This window comes from Phyllopteryx taeniolatus, chromosome 13 (genome assembly GCF_024500385.1).
Source record: "Phyllopteryx taeniolatus isolate TA_2022b chromosome 13, UOR_Ptae_1.2, whole genome shotgun sequence".
NCBI lineage: Eukaryota > Metazoa > Chordata > Actinopteri > Syngnathiformes > Syngnathidae > Phyllopteryx > Phyllopteryx taeniolatus.
This window is the reverse complement of record NC_084514.1, coordinates 10,527,501-10,548,779: the sequence shown is the minus strand read 5'-3', so window position 1 is coordinate 10,548,779 and position 21,279 is coordinate 10,527,501. Positions and strand designations below refer to the sequence as shown.

At 40.6% G+C, this 21,279-nt stretch overlaps 1 protein-coding gene across 2 annotated transcripts in view; it reads left to right on the top strand.

Annotated features, from left to right (window-relative positions):
- The window catches only part of babam2 (BRISC and BRCA1 A complex member 2), a 111,429-nt gene that overhangs the window by 64,017 nt on the left and 26,133 nt on the right, over positions 1-21,279 (top strand). For both annotated transcript variants that reach the window (XM_061793977.1, XM_061793978.1), the window contains one exon: positions 4,216-4,325. In XM_061793977.1, coding sequence (XP_061649961.1) covers positions 4,216-4,325 — 110 coding nt within the window. The remainder of the gene's footprint in view (positions 1-4,215; positions 4,326-21,279) is intronic.

Here is a 21,279-nt window from a genome sequence, read left to right as displayed (position 1 = left end):
TAAATCTACAAAAATTTCAACAATTCAGTTTTTTATGTCAATATGGGGTACCGTGTGTACAACCCCAATTCCAATGAAGTTGGGACGTTGTGTTAAACATAAATAAAAACAGAATACAAGGATTTGCAAATCATGTTCAACAAATATTTAATTGAATACACTACAAAAATAAGATATTTAATGTTCAAACTGACAAACTTTATTGTTTTTTGCAAATAATCATTAACTTAGAATTTTATGGCTGCAACACGGTCCAAAAACGGTGGCAAAAAAGACTGATAAAGTTGAGGAATGCTCATAAAACACCTGTTTGGAACATCCCACAGGTTGGGAACAGGTGTATGCCATGATTGGGTATAAAAGGAGCTTACCTGAATTGCTCAGTCATTCACAAGCAAAGGTTCACCTCTTTGTGAACAAGTGTGTGAGAAAATAGTTGAACAGTTTAAGGACAATGCTCCTCAACATACAATTGCAAGGAATTTAGGGCTTTTATCATCTACGGTCCATAACATCATCAAACAGTTCAGAGAATCTGGAGAAATCGCTGCATGGAAGCGGCAAGGCCGAAAACCAACATTGAATGCCCGTGACTTTCGATCCCTCAGGCGGCACTGCATCAAAAACCAACATCAATGTGTAAAGGATATCACCACATGGGCTCAAGAACACTTCAGAAAACCAATGTCAGTAAATACAGTTCGGCGCTACAGCCATAAGTACAACTTGAAACTCTCCTCTGCAAAGCAAAAGCCATTTATCAACAACACCCATAAACGCCGCCGGCTTCTCTGGGCCCGAGCTCATCTAAGATGGACTGCTGAAAAGTGAAAAGTGTTCTGTGGTCTGACGAGTCCACATTTCAAATTGTTTTTGGAAATTGTGGACGTCGTGTCCTCAGAGCCAGAGGAAAAGAACCGTCCGGACTGTTATGGACGCAAAGTTCAAAAGCCAGCATCTGTGATGGTATGGGGCTGTGTTAGTGCCAATGGGATGGGTAACTTACACATCTGTGAAGGCACCATTAATGCTAAAAGGTACATACAGGTTTTGGAGAAACATATGCTGCCATCCAAGCAACGTCTTTTTCATGGACGCCTGTGCTTATTTCAGCAAGACAATGCCAAGCCACATTCAGCACGTGTTACAACAGCGTGGCTTCGTAGTAAAAGAGTGCGGGTACTAGACTGGCCTGCCTGCAGTCCAGACCTGTCTGCCATTGAAAATGTGTGGCGCATTATGAAGTGTAAAATACAACAACGGAGACCCTGTACTGTTGAACAGCTGAAGCTGTACATCAAGCAAGAGAAATAATTCAACCTACAAAGCTTCAACAATTAGTGTCCTCAGTTCCCAAACGTATATTGAATGTTGTTCAAATAAAAGGTGATGTAACACAGTGGTAAACATGACCCTGTCCCAGCTTTTTTGGAACGTGTTGCAGCCATAAAATTCCAAGTTAATGATTATTTGCTAAAAACAATAAAATTTATCAGTTTAAACATTAAATATCTTGTCTTTGTAGTGTGTTCCATTAAATATAGGTTGAACATGATTTGCAAATCATTGTATTCTGTTTTTATTTATGTTTAACACAATGTCCAACTTCATTGGAATTGGGGTTGTACATTGAGGGGGGAAAAATTAACAAATGATTTTAGCAAATGGCTGCAATATAACAAAGAGTGAAAAATTTAAGGGGGTCTGAATAATTTCCGTACCCACTGTATATTTTGATTGTTCTGTTACACTACTTTCCAAAGCAAGTTTTGCTTCCATACACAATACATTAAATGATGATGAAAAAAAGCTGAGAATTAAAGGGTTACTTTTTGCTTGTTTGTTTCACTGATGTAATATAACTTGTGGCAGCTCTTTGCTGTCTGCTGGAAAGAGATGAGTCTGAATCATTCCATGAAAAGGCTCTCTCCTCAACAGCTCCCTTGTTCTGAACAGATTTTGTGACAGTCCCATGAAGGTTGTTTACAAGCTGGCCCATGTTCCTCCTCTGGCCCTGTCACCTTCCTGTTAGTTCTCGTCTATCTGTGTTCCCTGTCTCAGAGGGGGGGAAAAAAACCCTCTATTAAATCACCTTTAAAGACATGAACAGGACTTGACAGCTACAAACTGGAGCAAAATAATCTTCTCCCAAACCACACAAACCACTGCAGCACCACATCTTAATGCCTGTTCCTATCTGTCCCATATCGTCAGCGGCAGAAGCCGCCGGCGCTGCTGTGAGACACAGAGCAGCCCATGTTTACTGATGCAGACTATATTGATGTGAGCTGATTCCATCAGGCGACACTTTTGGTTGCCACATACCCTGCCATCTTTCACTGCCTCCCTTCTACTCCTTATGATTTTACCCCCAAATGTATCTGCTGCGACAAGACATACTTTCTCAGTGCGCAAAAGAGTGGCTGATATTGTACAGTGAAAAAGTCTTTGGCCACTACTATGTTGTAGGCTCTGACCACTACGACTATAATGGCAAATTTTGTAGTTATTTTAACATGGAAGACAAACAGATGGACAAACAAACAAGTACCGAATGATGCCTCTGCTTTGGCAGAGGTCTGTGCTGAGGGGGAAAAAAAACAAAAAACTTTAATGGTGACTCTTATATGTACTAATAGTTTATACTACTTCCTGAAAAGATTTATATGTTTTTAATGAATGATTGTTATGATTTTGAAGGCTGTCTGTGTTACGCTAACCTTTTTAAGCAATTATTGAGATGGATTACATTTTGGGGGGATTCAGTCCTTTCTATCGAATCGACTTCACTTAATACATTTTCACGAAATAAATTTCTTCCTCCACCCCTTTTCCTCAAGTCGAAGATTAGTTTGATTTTGTGATCAGCAGACCAAAATCTGTCCAATTAGCTTAAGGGTCTGATCACATTGGAAGCCCCTTTGCTACAAACTGGTTGAACTGTGCCTCCGTCCATCATGTATGGTGGTTAGATTTCCCCTCACCATGGCAAACAGCAGCAATTATAACAAATGGATGAGTTCAAACCATCTGTAAGACATTTGATTATCGCTGCAGAGTCTTTGTCAAGGGCAGGAGAGAGAAAGAGCCCATAATATTTGATGTGAAATTGCACTAATGACAGTGCCTGAGAAGTGGCCACGCCCTAGGAAATACATCGCACAATGAGAAACTTGAACCTCTGAGAGGCAGATGAAAGTTTTAGCACGCAGCTCCGGGTGGCCTCTGTAACCATCTCACACATGACTTGATTGGTGCTCCCAGTCATAATCTCAGCCTCATGTTACAGATGTTGAAACTAATGTACCATGAAGCAAAACTGATGTTTCTTCTGGTGTCTCTCCTCTTTTCCTTTCTACAGTCAACGGCATCTTAGGACTTGAGCAATTGTCGTACACATACATAATAATCGTCTGTGTTTGTAAGATTCTTTTTGGTTCACTTAGTCTGGAAAGAAAGCTTTCTTCCATCTTTCTAATGGATCTGCTACATTATGTGCTCCAACTCTTATTAATGTCTTTTTGAATAATGTTGAGAGGTCTCAGAAACGTCTTCTCACACCTGAAACCTCAGAAATCGTTTGCCCTTTCGGTGTAACCAGACAACATGTACAGAACTAGAATTACTTTGTCAAACACACCTTAAGCGTTAGCGTTAAAGAAGACATGTAAAGCTTTTTTTTTTTTTCCACAATTTAAAGTTTGCTGATAAACACGTTTAGCAGCAGTATTTTTGTTTTGCAATGTCTCCGCTGCCTGTAGTACTTGTTACTCAAAGTCACAAGTGTAATTCAGTGGCTAGGTGAAGAAGTGCTTCCTCCGTGAGTGTAAATCTTTATGGCCGCTCATCTTTTCCACCACAATCTTAGCTAGTAGTACTCCTTACCTTTTCAAACTCGCCTAGCTCTTTCCCTGGTCGTCATGGGCCCCATAGTGCAGGAAGGCGGACTGACCAGTATTCCATTTACATGAGACAGAACCGCTCCAGAACAGTCATTTTAACCATGGTTTTACAAGTGGATGTTAAGTGTGCCATAATTCTTTATGCTCTGTGTATTTTGAATGAATAATCTCGAAGAACTTTTATAAAGAAACCTGGAAACTTTAACTGTATTAAAAGTAAATGCATAATGTCTCCATTACCACACGTCTCAGAAGTACAGTATAAGCCCATGTTACTCAAAAGTTTACTTACATTATATTTTTCCTTGCATAGGACACAACCCTGGACCCTGGAGAAGATGTGGCTCTTCTCTCTGTGAGTTTTGAGGATGCTGAGGCGACTCAAGTCTTCCCCAAACTCTACCTTTCTCCAAGTATTGAACAGTAAGTACATCATTTGCAACCACATGCATTGGCCTTGCATTCTGGCTGGCAATAGTACATTGTACTAGGGGTCAACAGTCCAGAACAATGGTTTGTGTGGTAAGGAGGTGAAGAAACTGATCCAAGTAGGATGGAATGGGTGGAGGAAATGTCAGGTCTGTTATGTGACAGAAGAGTCTATGCTAGGATGAAGTGAAAGGTTAATAAGACAGTGGTGAAACCAGCCATGATGTACGGATTAGAGAAGTGGCAGTGAAGAGACAACAGGAAGCAGAGCTGGAGGTGGCAGAAATGAAGATGTTGAGGTTCTCTTTAGGAGTGACCAGGTTGGATAGGATTAGAAATGAGATCATCAGAGGGACAGCCAAGGTTAAAAATTTTGGAGAAAAAGAGAGGCCAGAGTTATGCCTGGAGCAGAGTACAAGACAAATTTGGTCTTCCACAATGGCACTATGTGAGACTATCGCCTTAAAATGTTGTCGTATCTCGGTCAGCCACTTTCAACACTACAGCCACATTTATTAAGATACCACCATATCCAGTCTTTTACGATCGCTGGGCTTTATCTTGTCAAATCAAACCTGTCAGGGAGGTGGGAACAGAAAACGTTTAACTGGTCAATGCAACCCGATTCACCTGTTACCATGGTAATAACAACAATTGCTCGGACCAATGTATTGTGTTGGAAAATAAGAGAAAAATGAAAAACCTGTGGTGGTCATCATCGGTGCTCGGGAGAGCACTTTTTGGGCTGTCCATTCATGGAGGGCTTGAGCTATGTTCACATACTTTTAATAGGGCTTGCAAGCAGGCAACAAAACGTCATGTAGCCTAGTAAGCTAGTCCTAGCACTAACGTTTGTACGTAAACATGCCGGCGTTCTGTCAAATCATGCTCTAAAGCTTCGATAAACGGTTTGTGCATGTGAGTAAATGTTGACAAAGGCGACCAAGTATGTTGACAACGGCAATCAAGGGAAGCGATGCGCCGGTCAGAATACACAATCCTATTGGTCAACGTCAAGGTGCGCTGGCGGAGAGTTGTCATTCATATGTCACACTACATGGAAGGTATCCAAAAAAATCAAACATCCTAGACTTTTCATTTTAGCGTCATAGAGCTATCGTAGGGCCACATCGTTGATCGTGTATTGGCGTTTGGATAAAACGTAACTTATTTAAAAAATAAATAAATAATAAATTAAAATAAATAATAATAAATACATTTAGCATGATTTGATGCTTAACGTTATAAATCTTGCTATTTTGTCTGGAAAAGGGTACCGCATCACTTTATATATATATATATATATATATATATATATATATATATATATATATAACTTAGTTAAAGCGACGAAAAACCTTTTATCAGCCTCATAATCTAAAGGTTGCCACATTTTATAAAATACAAGTCCTCGATGACAGGGGTCTTCTTATTAAACTCAAAACACAACAAGGAGTGGAATTTTATAGAATATTTAATTACATCTACAAGGGATCTATAGGGAAACACACAGACTCTAACTACCGGAAGAAAATAACACTAATACTGGTGAAAGAAAGAGAGAAAGAAAGATAGGTGCACGAAAAGTGAAATAGAACACCGTGTTGCTGGAATAAAGTTGAAAACGTGAGCGTTTAATGCGCTCAGTCCGGACAAGAGAGAGAGAGCGCAAAATTGGGATTTTGTGTGACGCTAATAATTTCCCCGGAATTATTAGGCACTAATATTGTATATCCTAGCAACGCTTGTCGTGTGGTAATCACGACCATAGATCAGCTGGTCGGTGGGGATGGTCTTTTTCCGCGCATCTCAGGAGGAAAACGAAGCAGGTTTGTTTGAAAAAGAAAAAGATGCAGAAAAATAAAACAAAAAGAAAAGAGGTGGAAGAAGAAAAATGTAAGTTGTTCGTCACGCCTCGTTGAGAGAATATGACCGTCTCTCTCCCTGCCTGTTTCCGGGATCCGGTAGTAAGTTCAGAGAACTCACGTTTGGCTGGGAGCGCATCTGGCACCTCAGCAGCAACTGTTCTGGATGCTTAACAGCGGTGATCCACGGAGGCTAGGAAGCCGGATCCCCAATCCCAAGGCTCGCGGTTACCGAGCCGGGTGCTTGAACAAAAGGAAGGGGAGGGGCGGTGGCACAGCCGAGCCCTGCCGAGGTCACCCCGCACAAGCCAGAGGAACCACCAAGAGAAGGGAGACACGAAAAGAGAGCGAGAAACGCGGGATTCAAGGGTTAAATACCCAGGGGGCGTGTCTAAGGGTCGGAGAAGGTTAGAAAAGACCACACCCATCGACTTGAATTTCAGTTGGCATTTTAGCCCTAAGAATGGTGGGAAAAAAATCATATCTTAATATAAAATACTCCCAACTTTGTAGTCTCACTCGTAGATCAAGCATATAGGATGATTGATAAAATTTTTGTCATGGCAAATCAACTGTTTATGGTTCCAATCGCATTTCATGCTGTTTGAGCTTCAACTCAAGGCTAACTGTTCTCAAAGTCTTGCAGTTGCACCTGTAAAGTTGACACAGTGACACAAACATCAAGGCATACATTTGGAATATTTCTGCAGGGTTCGTGAAATATCAAAACGGACATTTTATCTTCAGTTAAAAACAACCATTCCGGGTTGCAGTACTCTCAAACGCCAGTGTGTGGCGCCTTTCATGCATGTTTGAATATTAAGCAAATAGTTCATTGCTGCATTTGCGTTCCGTTGTTGATCTGTCCCAGCTTGGTCTCCCTGGAGAGAGGGCCCTTTTGGTCGCTATCTTCAAAAGAAGGAAAAGAGTCTTTTTGAAGCTGGGAATCCAGATTTGATGGGAAGCTGCTAATTAGGTTAAGGTCCAGTAGGCGTCTTCGAGTGGTTGTCTCGCACAGCAGGGCCGCTTGGAAGAAAGCAGCTTATCAAGTTGTGGGGGAGCTTTTGGCAACTGGGTCAGAGTCACTACACTGGAAAATCACCCACTATAGCAAATCGTGAAAAAGCTGGGCTCAAATCTAGAGTTGGAGGTGGCGGAAAGGAAGATGTTGAGGTTCACTCTCGGAGTGACCAGGTTGGATAGGATTAGATATGAGCTCATCAGAGGGACAGCCAAGCTTAGATATTTGGGAGACAAAGTTAGAGAGAGCAGACTTTGATGGTTTGGATACGTCCAGAGGAGAGTGAGTGAGTATATTTGTGGAAGGATGCTGAGGATGGAGCTGGCAGGCAAGAACACTAGAGGAAGACCTAAGAGAAGGATGATCGATGAAGTGAGGGAAGACATATATATATATATATATATAAACACACATGTACACACACATACACAGGCCACCACAGCCGGTCCGTGAGAAAAATGCCGACTCCCAACTGGTCCGCGGTGCAAAGAAGGTTAGGGATTAATTAATATGTTTATATTGTATGTTTTTTTAATTGGACACAACATTCATAAAGGCACAACTTTTTACAGTGCAGGGTGGAAAAAGTATGTGAACGCCAAGAGAAAATCAGAGGCTAATTACCCTAGAGTCCAGTCAATGTGATGGCGATTGGAAGTGTATGTTAAAGCTGCCTTGCCCTATAAAAAACACAAACCAGGTTTTAGTTTTGTATTTCCAAGAAGCATTGCCCAATGTGAACCATGCCTAGCACAAAATAACTCTAAGAAGACCTAAAATTAAGAATGGTTAACTTGCATGAAGTTGGAAAGAGTTACATCCATCAGTCCATCAGTCCACGCTAAGACAGATTCTCTATAAATGGAGTAAGTTTAGCAGTCATCACTGTGCAAAATGTTCAAGAGGTGAAGGAAAAAAAATCCTAGAGTGTTGGCTAAAGACTTACAGAACTCTCTGGCACATTAACATACTGTTAACAAATCTATTAAAGTAAAACATTCAACAAGAATTAATGTTTTGGGAGGACGCCATGGAGGAAGCCGCTGTCCCAAAAAGTATTGCTACAGGGTGGAAGTTTACAAAAGAAAACCCAAATGTTGCACAGCTTTTGGGACAGATGAACAGATAAAACAAACAGATAAAACTAAGTTGTAAGGAACATACTGTAAAAGCTTAATCATTCCGATTGAAGATCTTTGGTCAACTGTTGACATGTGATCTGCCACCACATATAATCAGAACAGACGTTTTACAGACGTGTGACATGCGCAGATCTACAGTATGCAAACATCACGTGATTTATCAAGATGGATGTCGGTTTTTTTTTAGCAGTAGTTGCAATTGTTTTTCCACATTTATTATACTAACAACTTAATAAAAACATGATACAAGTCGTTAAAAACAAGCTTTCCGTCGCAGCTCTGTTTGGAAGCCGCCATATTTTCAAGTGCGCATTTAGATCAAGACAGCACAGACAGAACGCAGCCTAACTATTCTGATTGAGCTCTTTACATGACTTTTGAACGGTTTGGGTAAAGGAATATACTACTCCTGTGCAAGCATATCAAATTCTATTCGGTTTCAGCCTGGTTTTTTTTTCGATTTAGTTGTTTATATGGAGCATTTTTACTCAGTCTGGGCTTCTAAACCGATTCTAATTAGAATATAAGGTGCCATGGAAACCCAACTAGAGACTTTGCATGTAGTGTGAGTGTGAGCTTATGGGCATGTGTCGGTGGGCACTTAAACTTGGTTCCTCTTATTTCTGTATGCTGTCTTGGTTGATTTGGTGTACATTAGGGCTGGGCGATTATATGCTCGAGATCGAAGATCATGATAAATTTCCTGTCAATCTCGATGCTCAACCTTTTGCGTATTTCCTCTATCTAACATGCTAGGAATATGCGTGACAGCAGCCAATCAGTCGTCCTTTTCCTTCTCCACTTCCGGTTGCCAGTTGTGGGAGTAAACAGAAAACGTGCCTCCTCGGCTGGCGAAATCAAAACTCTGGGTCCAACTCAGCCGTCGTCACAGACAGCACAGCACGTCCTCGGTGGCCACTCTTTGCCCGTGCGCCGGACCGGCAATGGAGGTGGACAGCCGGTCTGCGAGTTTCCATAACCGGTTGTGTGTGTCTCCAAAGCAATGTGGAGCAGTGCTGTTACCTAGCTAATCGTGTCATCATTATTCAGATGGGATAAGATGGCAAAACTAGTTAATATATAATATTATTAAAGATGATGCACATTTGAAAGGAGCAATAATAGGGTCAACAATAACAATAGCTTCATAACTGGAGAATAATAATGTTTACAATACAAGGTGTCTTCATTATCCCAGAGAGGGCAGTTTGTTTTCTTTTGTATCTTGTACTTCCAAAAATACTTTGGGTTCAAACTAGTGCACTGTTGTTACATTTTTCTACGTTCGTTGCACTGTTGAGTGAAAATAGTTTTTCCTTATTTGCTTAGTATGCCAATACCATGTTGAGGTTACTGTTTTAAATATTGACTATGAGGAGTGTTGTTAACAAAAGGCGTTAATAAAATGTTGAACTACTCTCTAGCTTCTTTAGTTTTCAGTGCAGATGCTTTAAAACGCGGATATTTTAAAAAAGTTTAAAAAAAAAAAATCATGATACTAATCGAGGACCGATAATAGAATGTTTTTTTGTTTGTTTTTTGTTGTTGTTGTTTTTTTGTGCCAGATCGCCAAGCCCTAGTGTACAGATATGTCTGTCAGCTTACATTTGATCGTGTTAGTCTACTGTATCAATTTAAATTGAGTTTCAATTAATACACACTTGTGGATTTTTATATTGGGAATGTATGTGTCTGTGATCATGTTTTTGTCACACCAGTGGGTAACTGTCATTCGTGTGCGTGTATGTGTGTGTGTCCGCGCGCGTGTGCCTGTGTGAATGTGTGTGTTGCATGTGTGAGTGTGGGAGAGAGAGTGAGTGAACGCCAGGTATGGGCCCACTCTGACCCCAGGGCCCAACAGTCTGGGCTTTCGTGCTCAGAATAATCTCGACCTGATGTTTATTTACAAGCACACGCCCTGTCGCACCAGGTTAATAGACCTCTGCCCCTCCTCGTTCACCAAACGCCACCCCTCTCCCTCCACTTGTTCATGGTTCTCTCGTCTCCTCACTGCCGCCGTTTTGTCTTTCCCCCGTGTTTTTTTGTTGTTGTTGCTTTTCGTATCATCAGATGCTTCCTCTTCTATTTCTGGCCATCCATGTGAGTGACCACTTATCTCTCATGTTATATCTTAATAAATGAGAATAGTGTCAAAAGCTTAATTTAGTTAGCTCAATTCAAAAAGTGGAACTCATAATCTACAGATGCACCACACACACTCAGTGAAATATTTCATGATTTTTTGTTTTTTATGTATATGTATAATTTTGATGATTAGAACTTACAGCAACTAAAAACCCCAAATTCACCATCTCTCGAAACAAAAATATTACGTAGCAAACAATCAAGAAACTGATAAAAATGTTTTTTAATGTAGAATCTTCGCAGGAATTTGCCCTCTTGTTTGTTTGTTTGTGTTTAATGACCCTATATATCATATGAGTACTGAAATACATGGGCTTTTCAACCACATTCTAATTTATTGGGATGTACCTGTACATGCATACATACATACACGTTCTCATAATGTCCAATTCATTGTGATTAAACGCATATTGTGTGTGTTTGAAAGCCAACCAAATGCTGTTAATCACAATGTTATCTACCACATCCAGGATGTTATCCTACACAGTCACTCAGTATGCTATAAAGTAATAATTGCATTACGGTACGCCAGTACAATTTATTCATATTAAATACAATCCAATACGAACCTGTATAAAAAATTATGCCTTTACAAGTATAATAATGCACAGTTTTAATGGCCACTACCAGAGATTTAACTATATATAACCGTGTTTATATTACTTTTATTTTTTTGCAGGGGTAAAAGCACTGCATTATGCAGAGGTGTAAAATATTTTACTTTTATAAAGAAAATGAGCTTTATTTTTGTAGAGACTTTCTTCTCATTCAGCTCTTGTATTGGATCCCATAAGTGTGCAGCTTTACCTTATAAGATGGCCAGTTAGCATATATTAAATTAAGCTTCACTAACAGCAAACCTTGCAGCTTTAATTACATCCTTATTTTGGCTCGCTGTGGTTGTAACGGGTTCTGCTTAAATATTTTTTGCTAGCACTTGCAGCATATGTATGTGACTTTTTTGCAGTTATGCTCAAGCCTCTCCTCCTCTGCCAGTTACATGAGGAGATGAGACAGAAGGAGGCTAAAGGCAGTGTGGTGCAGTGTTTGAACTGAAGAGCTCTGGCGCAGGAGTATAAAAAAGGGTGGTTGATGGTGCTGTGGGAGAGGGGGGTTGATAAATGAGGAAAGCAACAGTGCACATGCATAACCTCCATAGTAGCACTTAGAGCCAAACTCTCATTTGCCACCCTCCTCTTCCTGCTCAATGTTAGCTCTTTCTCTAAAGACATTTGCACATATGCATATCAAGACCCTCTCTGAATATTCCCCGTTACATGCTTTTGTGGACCTTTTTGTCAGCTGTGTGGGAGTGTGTTAATTCATGACTCGGGGCTGCTTCTTCACTGTTGTTTAAAAACAAATGATTGCATGTGTGTACGAGTTTTTGCTTGATTGCATTTGCTGTTATTCATCATGCATGCTCCTTAATTTCACATGGGAATGTGAGTTAGCCCGCCTTTTACCATGCATGTGTTTATGCAAATTTGTTGTCCTGTTAGTTTCCCCTACATGTTCTTGCTGACCCTTTTTATTCTTGTAGCTTGCTCATTATCTCTACATTGGCTCCGCTGAAGAGGAAAATATGTTGGTCGAGTTTTTCTGACAAGCTTTTGACAGACAGCAACATTGAGAATTTATCCAAGTTGCTGTAAATTTTGAATTATGAGGCTTAAATTCCCATCACATCAGCTCAACTTCTTTAAATCAGTTCTTATTTTGTGGTTTTACAAATCCAGCCATTGCAGCCTGTGTCTCAGCTTTGGTTTGGACTACATCAATTAAACTCAGCAACAACAGTACAAATACAGTCTATCGTACATTTATTTGCAATAAATGATTTTGGATACGGTTTTGCATCCTTGTTATCTGGCCATTCATCCTCTGCTTTCTTTCTCTGTTGGGCTGCCTGCTTTTCTTTCTTACTTGATTTGTTTTTTCACTTTTTAATTATGCCTCCCGTCTTATCTTTCCCCCCCCCCCCCCCCCCCCAAACCACCTCTTTGCCTTTTTTATTACATCTGCAGCCTGTTTCCTCTCTCGCCATTTCTTTCCATTTTCTATCACTCCCTTTCCTCCGCTGATCCCTCTGGCTGATCCTCAAAGAGAAACGAGTGAGTGAGTGGGACTTAAAAGCAAGAGAAGCGCTCTGCTCTACCCAGCAAGGTCGTCGCTCACTCAACTGAAACAGAAAGGAAAGATGATATATATTTTAAAAGAATCAACACACTGGAGAGGAGAGCATTTCCCTCTCTTTCTCATTTTGTCTTCCTTCTACCTCTCTACTCATCTCTCCCATTACTCCTGGGTTGTTTGATATCTTACGTTCATTCTCCTTCAGTAGGGGCTTGTATCTAAACCCTCTAAACTTGTAACCTCCCCTGAGCTACAGCATTGTACCTATGTTGCTGTTCCCACTGGCTCCCGCTTTCTTGCTCTCTCGCTCTGCATTTTCTTCCGCTGTCTTCAAACAGCCCGTCACCGTAATGCTTTCGGCCTCACAGCAAGGGAAGAAAAATATGTTGAAGTGCCCGACAGACACCCACATTTTTACCAGTACTGCATTGTGTATACAGTCCAGTGCATCTGCTTTGATGGGACTGAATGTGTTTTCTTTTTCTGTAGCAATTATTGATTTTGAGAAGTCGACAAAATATTCACCTTGCTTAAGATTCATTTGTTATATAATATTTGTCACCCACCCAACAGGAAATATACCGTAAAAAGCCTGAGTTTCATGTAAGCAAGCACTGCAGTAGGTAATAGATACTTTTTTTTTTAAAGTGAGGGAAATAAATCCTAGCTGTGTAGGCCTCTTTGGTTATTTGTTTTCGAGGTAAAGTTAGCAAAATGTGTGGCTGCCTTCTGAGAGGAACTCCACATTGATCTGTGGAACCTCACACATAACGACTTTTTGTTAGCATGCCAGATCCAAAAAATACGCATCTAAATATGTGTGGGTTTTTTTTGGTCACCTTTTGCATGCCTTTGGTGTTTGCATGTCTGTTATTATGACATAAGAAAATGGTACGTCATTGTCCTGGCTGCTCACTAGTATATTGTATGACCAGAGGTGGATGGTAACGCGCAACATTTACGCCGTTACATTTACTCAAGTAACTTGGATAAATTGTAGTCATCAGAGTAGTTTCCATGCACCATACTTTATACTTTTACTTGAGTATTTATGTTAAGAATTCATACATTTACTCTGTTATAATGATCGACATGCCGCTTGATACTTTTATTGATTGATCCATTATTGCGTACGTGATCTATTTTTAGACTTCGTCTTCGACTTCCATGTATTTCGTATGCTGTAATATCTCTCTCTTTCTCTTTCTCTCTCTCTCTCTCTCTCTCTCTCTCGCTTTCGTGTGCACGCTCACACACAGACGCACACACTATCAATAAGTCTGGTCAGCAAACAGCTTCTTAATTCAGTCATTTAAGTGAATAAAGCAAATAATGTTTCTGTAGGGCCCAATGCATGTGTTGTTGGTTTTGGGCACTTTAAAATTGAAATAGTGGCCCATCTGTGTGGACTCCCATATATTATACATTTTTATTTTATTTGACCTTCATGTGCAGATTTTTTTGTTGTTTTGTTTTAAATCAGAAGTTACTCACCACTTTTTACTTGAGTACTTTTTTCACTGAGTACTATCTTACTCTTAAGTAAATATGTGGAGGGCTACTTTTTATTTTTACTTAAGTCATATTATTCTAAAGTAACAGTACTCTTACTAGAGGACAATTGTTGGCTACTCTACCCACCTCTATATGACTAAAGCAGCAACCTCTTGACATCAGTAATAAAAGAATGAAAGTATCACTACACCACAAGTAAGTTCTGTTTAGTGGTAACCTGGAGAAGCACGCGGAGCAATCCTTTGCACATTTTCCACCGTGTCACATATTGGCCACACAGAATCAAGAAAAAAATTAAGGGGGAGTCCGTAATTACCGTAATTTCTTGTGTATAATGTGCAACCATGTATAATACGCACCCCTAAAGTTGACCTCAAATTCTGGAAAACCCTTCTACCTACGTATAATGCATTTTTACGATGCATGATTTTGCTTCTACCCATATGATTCTGTATTTTGCTCATTTTTTTCAAAGAATTATTCTGAAGTTATAGACTTTAGTGGAACACGTAATACTTTATTTTTATTTCCATCCATCCATCCATTTTCTGAGCCGCTTCTCCTCACTAGGGTCGCGGGCGTGCTGCAGCCTATCCCAGCTGTCATCGGGCAGGAGGCGGGGTACACCCTGAACTGGTTGCCAGCCAATCGCAGGACACATAGAAACAAACAACCATTCGCACTCACTGTCATGCCTACGGGCAATTTAGAGTCTCCAATTAATGCATGTTTTTGGGATGTGGGAGGAAACCGGAGTGCCCGGAGGAAACCCACGCAGGCACGGGGAGAACATGCAAACTCCACACAGGCGGGGACGGGGATTGAACCCCGCACCTCAGACCTGTGAGGCTGACGCTCTAACCAGTCGTCCACCGTGCCGCCTTATTTTTATTTATTTTCTCTTATTTTGAACATCACAGCCCTACTTTTATTTAGTAAATGAGAAAACACACAGTTGTGCTCATATGTTTGATTACCCAGGCAGAATTTGTAAGACGGGTACAATTCTTTAAAGAAAACATGAAGGGCCAGGCGAAACACATATAATTTTATTTTAATGGGATTCAAATGAACCTGTCAAGCCTTTCAGAAAAGCATTATCATTAAGCAAAACATAACCGTAAAGAAATTAATGATGGTTGTTGTTCAGTCATCAGTCGTATAAAAAAAAAAATAATAATAATAATAATATTTTACAAATTATGCCAGGGTATGTAAACTTATGAGCACAACTGTACATATTTGCAGTCATACGTACCCCTGTCATATTGGAATGAAAATGTAGACTACACCTTTTTCATAACCTCTAGGTGGCGGTGGGATATTAGAATGAAAGTGTACAGCTTTTTCATAAACTCTAGAGGGCGGCATACATTTATAAAATGTGAAAGTTTTTTCTATTTTCACCTATACCTATCTATAATGTGCACTATTGACTTTTGACAATTTTTTTTTTTTGGGGGGGGGGAATGTGCATTACACATGAGAAATTATGGTAGTTTTACTGTGTAGCGTTAAATAACTAAGGACAATTAAGAATGTTAAAAAAAAAAAAAAACGAGCGGCATGGAGGGCGACTGGTTAGAGCGTCTGCCTCACAGTTCTGTGGATCTGGGTTCAATCCCCAGCCCCGCCAGTTTGCATGTTCTCCCCGTGCCTGCATGGGTTTTCTCCGGGCACTCCGGTTTCCTCCCACATCCCAAAAAACATGCATGGTAGGTTGATTGAAGACTCTAAATTGCCTGTAGGTGTGAATGTGAGTGCGGAACTGAACCCACGCTGCCTGCAACAAAGTAAGGCGAATCTACCACTACACCATCAGTGACTGTTTACTTTGATTTAATCATTATACATGATATAGGAAGTCGGCCTGCAACGTGGAACACAGATATTGCATGACTGTGTCAGTAATATTACAGGGTATTTTTTACCCCTCCCAACTATGATGGAAGCGACTTTTGCCTTTTCCAGTTGGCAGTGTTATAGAATATTTTTTTCCCCTTCACTTGGAGAACATTATTCAAATGATGTTTTGATGTGTTTTCCTTTTGTGATCTGCTCTCTTTCTCCTGATGCCAAACAAGCTTTGAAACTATTTTTTCCTAAGCATTAACTTTCAACTTTCACAGAAATATTTGAAATTAATATATTTTTCACAGATCATGTGAAAATAAGCACTCTTCTTGGCCCTTTTGTTAAAACGTATGTAAACACATTCCTTAATAAATGTACATGTTAAATGTTTAAAAAGATTGCTTAAGATCTTTGCATGGTTTGGCCTGTCCATAAATCTGTAATCACTACAATCAAACGATTTTTGTAACTTTCAATGAGACTTGCACCTCTCAGCAGGTATTTTGGCCCACTCTTCATTAGCAAACTGCTCCAGTTGTCTCAGGTTTGAAAGGTGCTTTATCCAGACAGAATGTTTCAGCTCCTTCCACAGATGTTCAATAGGATTTGATGAGGATACATAGAAGGCCACTTCAGAATAGTCCATTGATTTGCTCTTAGCCATTCTTTGGTGTTTTGAGCTGTGTGTGGGTCATTATCATTTTTCAAGACTCATGGCCTTCGACTGAGAGAAACCTTTCTGAAACTGGGCAGCACAGTTCTCTCCAGAATACCTTGATAGTCTTCAGATTTCATTTTACCCTACACAGATTCATGACACCCTCTGCCAGATTAAGCAAAGAAGCCCCAGAATATAATACATCCTCCTACATGTTTCATAGTAGGGACAGTCTTCTTTTCCTGGTAGGTTTAATTTTTGTGTCTGCCTTGCCGAAACGTTTTGTCTCGTCTCTCCATAAGACATTCTTCCAGAAGCTTTGTGGCTTGTCAACATGCACTTTGACAAATTCCAGTCTTGCTTTTTTTATGATTTATTTTCAACGGTGGTGTCCTCCTTGGCGGTCTCCCATGAAGTCTCCACATCTGACACTGATGTACCTTGACCTTAGAGTTCACCATTAATTTCTTTGGAGGTTGTTCCAGGGCTCTTTTGTTACCATTCGTATTATCTGTCTTTTCAATTTGTCATCAATTTTCCTCCTGCCGCCACATCCAGGGAGGTTGACTATAGTCCTGTCGATTTTCAATTTCTGAATAATGTGTGCAGCTGTAGTCACAGGAACCTCGAGTTGCTTGGAGATAGTTTTATAGCCTATACCTTTAATGTGCTTGTCTATAATTTTCTTTCTAATCTCCTGAGACAACTCTCTCCTTTGGCTTCCTCTGGTCCATGTTTAGTGTGGTACACACCATGTCACGTAACAGCACACTGATTACGTGTCACCCTTTAAATAGGCCAACTGAATAATTACAAGTTTGAAGACACCTGTGATGCTACTTAGAAGACACACCTTGTTTGAACATGTCTCTATGGTCAAATTATTTTCCATCTTTTCGAGGAATAGCATAATTTTTGTCCATGCCTGTTTCATGAATTTCATTAATTCATTCATCTTCCGTTCTGCTTATCCTCACTAGGGTCGCGGGCATGCTGGCGCCTATCCCAGCTATTTTTGGGTGAGAGGCGGGGTACACCCTGACCTGGTCACCAGCCAATCAAAGGGCACATATAAACAAACAACCATTCACACTCTCATTCACACCTATGGCAATTTAGTGTTTTCTATTAACCTACCCTGCATGTCTTTGGGATGTGGGAGGAAAGCGGCGTACCCGGAGAAAACCCATACAGGCACCGGGAGAACATGTAAACTCCACACAGCCGGGGCCGGGATTCGAATCCCGGTCCTCAGAACTGTGAGGCAGATGTCCTAACCAGTTACCACTTTGCCGCCTGTTTCATGAATTTGTTTTTTAAAATAATTATGTTGAACCGCATTTAAAAAGCAGTCTGATTTTCATTGGTTAATTTTCATAAAATCTTTATTTATTATTACCTTCGTCAGATTCAAGTTATTTCTGTAACTATTGTGGGTTTGTCTTTCATTAACAGAGGGGTACCGGCAATTTTGTCCATGTGTAAGTAACTTGACATTTTTGTATCAGTTTTCATTGTGAATCAACGTATGGATGTTATCTTTTTGTTGTGGCTGGAAACTACCTTAGCTCAAGGTGACCATACTTAAGACTTTAGACTTAATTAAACTAATTCAGAGCTGCTGTTCTGAACCTGAATGATCCCAGTTTTTGAGTTCGGGGAAGTCAACTAAGAACTTAGGTTTTGATTAAGAGCATAGTCAACCTGCTTGCTGAAATAACCCCAGGAGTCTGGAAATCAGTCTATAAACAATGACTAACATGTATATTGATATAACGTGCTCAGTCTAAATTAGCAGTTGAGACTGAGCGCAAGTTATAATATAATTCCCTGAGTCACAAGGGAATTCTACTATACTATGTGTTCAGGTTCTTTATGTAAGTACACACTTGAGGTATATTGTGCGCCAAAATATTAGGTATTGACTGTTATTGTTCCGTTTCCTAATTGGTCAATGTGATTAACAGTAAAAAAGAAATAATAATTAAAAAAATCATCATGAATAAATTTATTAGCTTCCATCAACTCCATTTTGTTAACCAAAACCACAATGTCAACAGTATACTATTTGTTTTGAAAATTACTCAAATACAGTGTTACAAATTATTGTGAACAACAAAAAACTAATTGGTTGTACTGAGCTCTTTAAAAAAAATCTTTACCAATCCATTGAACTTCCATTGAGTCCATCTGCCTGTATCTCATTTGAGAAAGCAAGAATTGCCTCCCATAGTATAATTACAACAATATACAATATAATATAATTTAATGCCATCCACTTTCATACATCTTCCTTTTAAGAACATGCCACAGGTTCTCAGTGTCAATCTACCACCTCTCCTGGGATGCCTTTTGAGGACATTGGTGGTCATCGACCTGGCATTCCTCACTGAACAAAACAGTTTGAAATTAGTCTTAATATTTTCCTGAGGCGACTGCAAACAATTTGTTAGGGATGGCCAAAATACAGCTTTATGCATGACTGTAAGCCTTTGGGGGATCCTGCCTTGAGAATTTCTTGGGACTCCACAGACACCAGCATCTTAAAATACTTCCTTGCTTCTCTGCAATGGCTTTTTAACAGCTTACAGTTTTTTCTGTTGCTAAGACGCATTTCTTGAAAGCCTCCATCATTTTCTCTGAACTGTAAACGCAAAACATTAGCAAAAAATGCAGCCCTTCGGGGGGCACAAGCCAGTGCAAACTATAGGCCGATCCCAAGCCGGATAAATGCAGAGGGTTGCGTCAGGAAGGGCATCCGGCTTAAAACTTTGCCAAACAAATGTGGGCGTTCATCTAAAGAATTCCATACCAGATAGGTCATGACCTGGGTTAATAACGTCCGCACCCGGCACCGTTCACTTGCAGGGCGTCGGTGGAAATTCAACGACTGTGGGTCGAAGACCAAGGAGAGGTGGAAAGCGGGTTCTTGGGCAGAAACAGAAGAGGATAGCACAGAGCCTAGAATTGAATGTGGGGAGTTTGAATGTTGGGACTATTACAGGAAAATCTCTGGAGTTGGTTGACATGGCAGTAAGGCTAGATGTTTAGGGGCAGGGTTTAAATTATTTCACCATGGTGTAGTTGGGAAGTGAAATGGAGTAGGGGTTATTTTAAAAGAAGAGTTAGCTAAGAATGTCTTACAGGTGAAAAGAGTGTCAGATCAAGTGATGAGGCTGAAACTTGAAATTGAGGCTGTTGTGTGATTAGTGGCTATGCCCCACAGGTAGGATGTGACCTAGAGGTGAAAGAGGAAATCCTGGAAGGTGCTAGACGAAGTAGTTCTGAGCATCCCAGACAGAGAGAGAGAGTCGTGATTGGTGCAAATTGTAATGGACACGTTGGTGAAGGAAACAGGGGTGATGAAGAAGTAATGGGTAAGTATGGCATCCAGGAAAGGAACTTGGAGGGACAGATGGTAGTAGACTTTGCAAGAAGGATGGGAATGGCTGTAGTAAAAAAAAAATTCCAGAAGAGGCAGTGACATAGGGTGACCTACAAGAGCAGAGGTAGAAGCACACAGGTGGATTACATCTTGTGCAGACAAGGTAATCTGAAGGAGGTTACTGACTGTAAGGTAGTGGTAGGGAAGAGTGTGCCGAGACAGCATAGGATGGTGGTGTGTAAGATGACTCTGGTGGTGGGGAGGAAGATTAAGAAGACAGGCAGAGCAGAGAACCATGTGATGGAAGCTGAGAAAGGAAGAGTGTTTTGTGGCTTTACGGGAAGAGCTGAGACAGGCTCTCAGGACTCAGGGGTCTCAGGACAGGAGGATCTTGCAGAAGACTGGACCACTACATCCAAGGTGATCAGAGAGACATGCAGGAGAGTACTTGGTGTATCTTCTGGCAGGAAAGGAGAGGAGACTTGGTGGTGGAACCTCAAATACAGGAAATCATACAAGGAAAGAGGTTAGCTAAGAAGAAGTGGGAAACCGAGAAGACGAAGGAGAGGAGAACGGAATACATTGAGATGCGACCTAGGGCAAAGGTAGAGGTGGCAAAGGTCAAACGAGGCATATGATGACATGTATGCCAGACTGGACACTAAAGAAGGAGGAAAAGATCTATACAGGTTGCCCAGACAGAGGGATAGAGATGGAAAAGACGTGCAGCAGGTTAGGGTGACTAAGGCTAGAGATGTAAACGTGTTGACTGGTGCCAGTAGTGTGCTGGATAGATGAAAAGAATACTTCGAGGAGTTAAATGAGGAAAATGAGAGAAAAGAAAGAGTAGAGGAGCCAAGTGTGGCGGACCAGAAGTGGCAATTATTAGTAAGGGAGAAGTTAGAAAGCTATTAAAGAGGATGAAAAATGGAAAGGCAGTTGGTCCTGATGACATTCCTATGGAGGTATGGAAGCATCTAGGAGAGGTGGCTGTGGGGTTTTTGACCAGCTTGTTCAACAGAATTCTAGCGGGTGAGAAGATGCCTGAGGAATGGAGGAAAAGTGTGCCCATTTTTAAGAACAAGGGTGATGTGCAGAGCTGTTGGAACTATAGAGGAATAAAGTTGATGAGCCACACGAAGTTATGAGAGAGAGTAGTAGAGGCTAGACTCAGGACAGAAGTGAGTATTTGCGAGCAACAGTATGGTTTAATGTCAAACGGAGCTA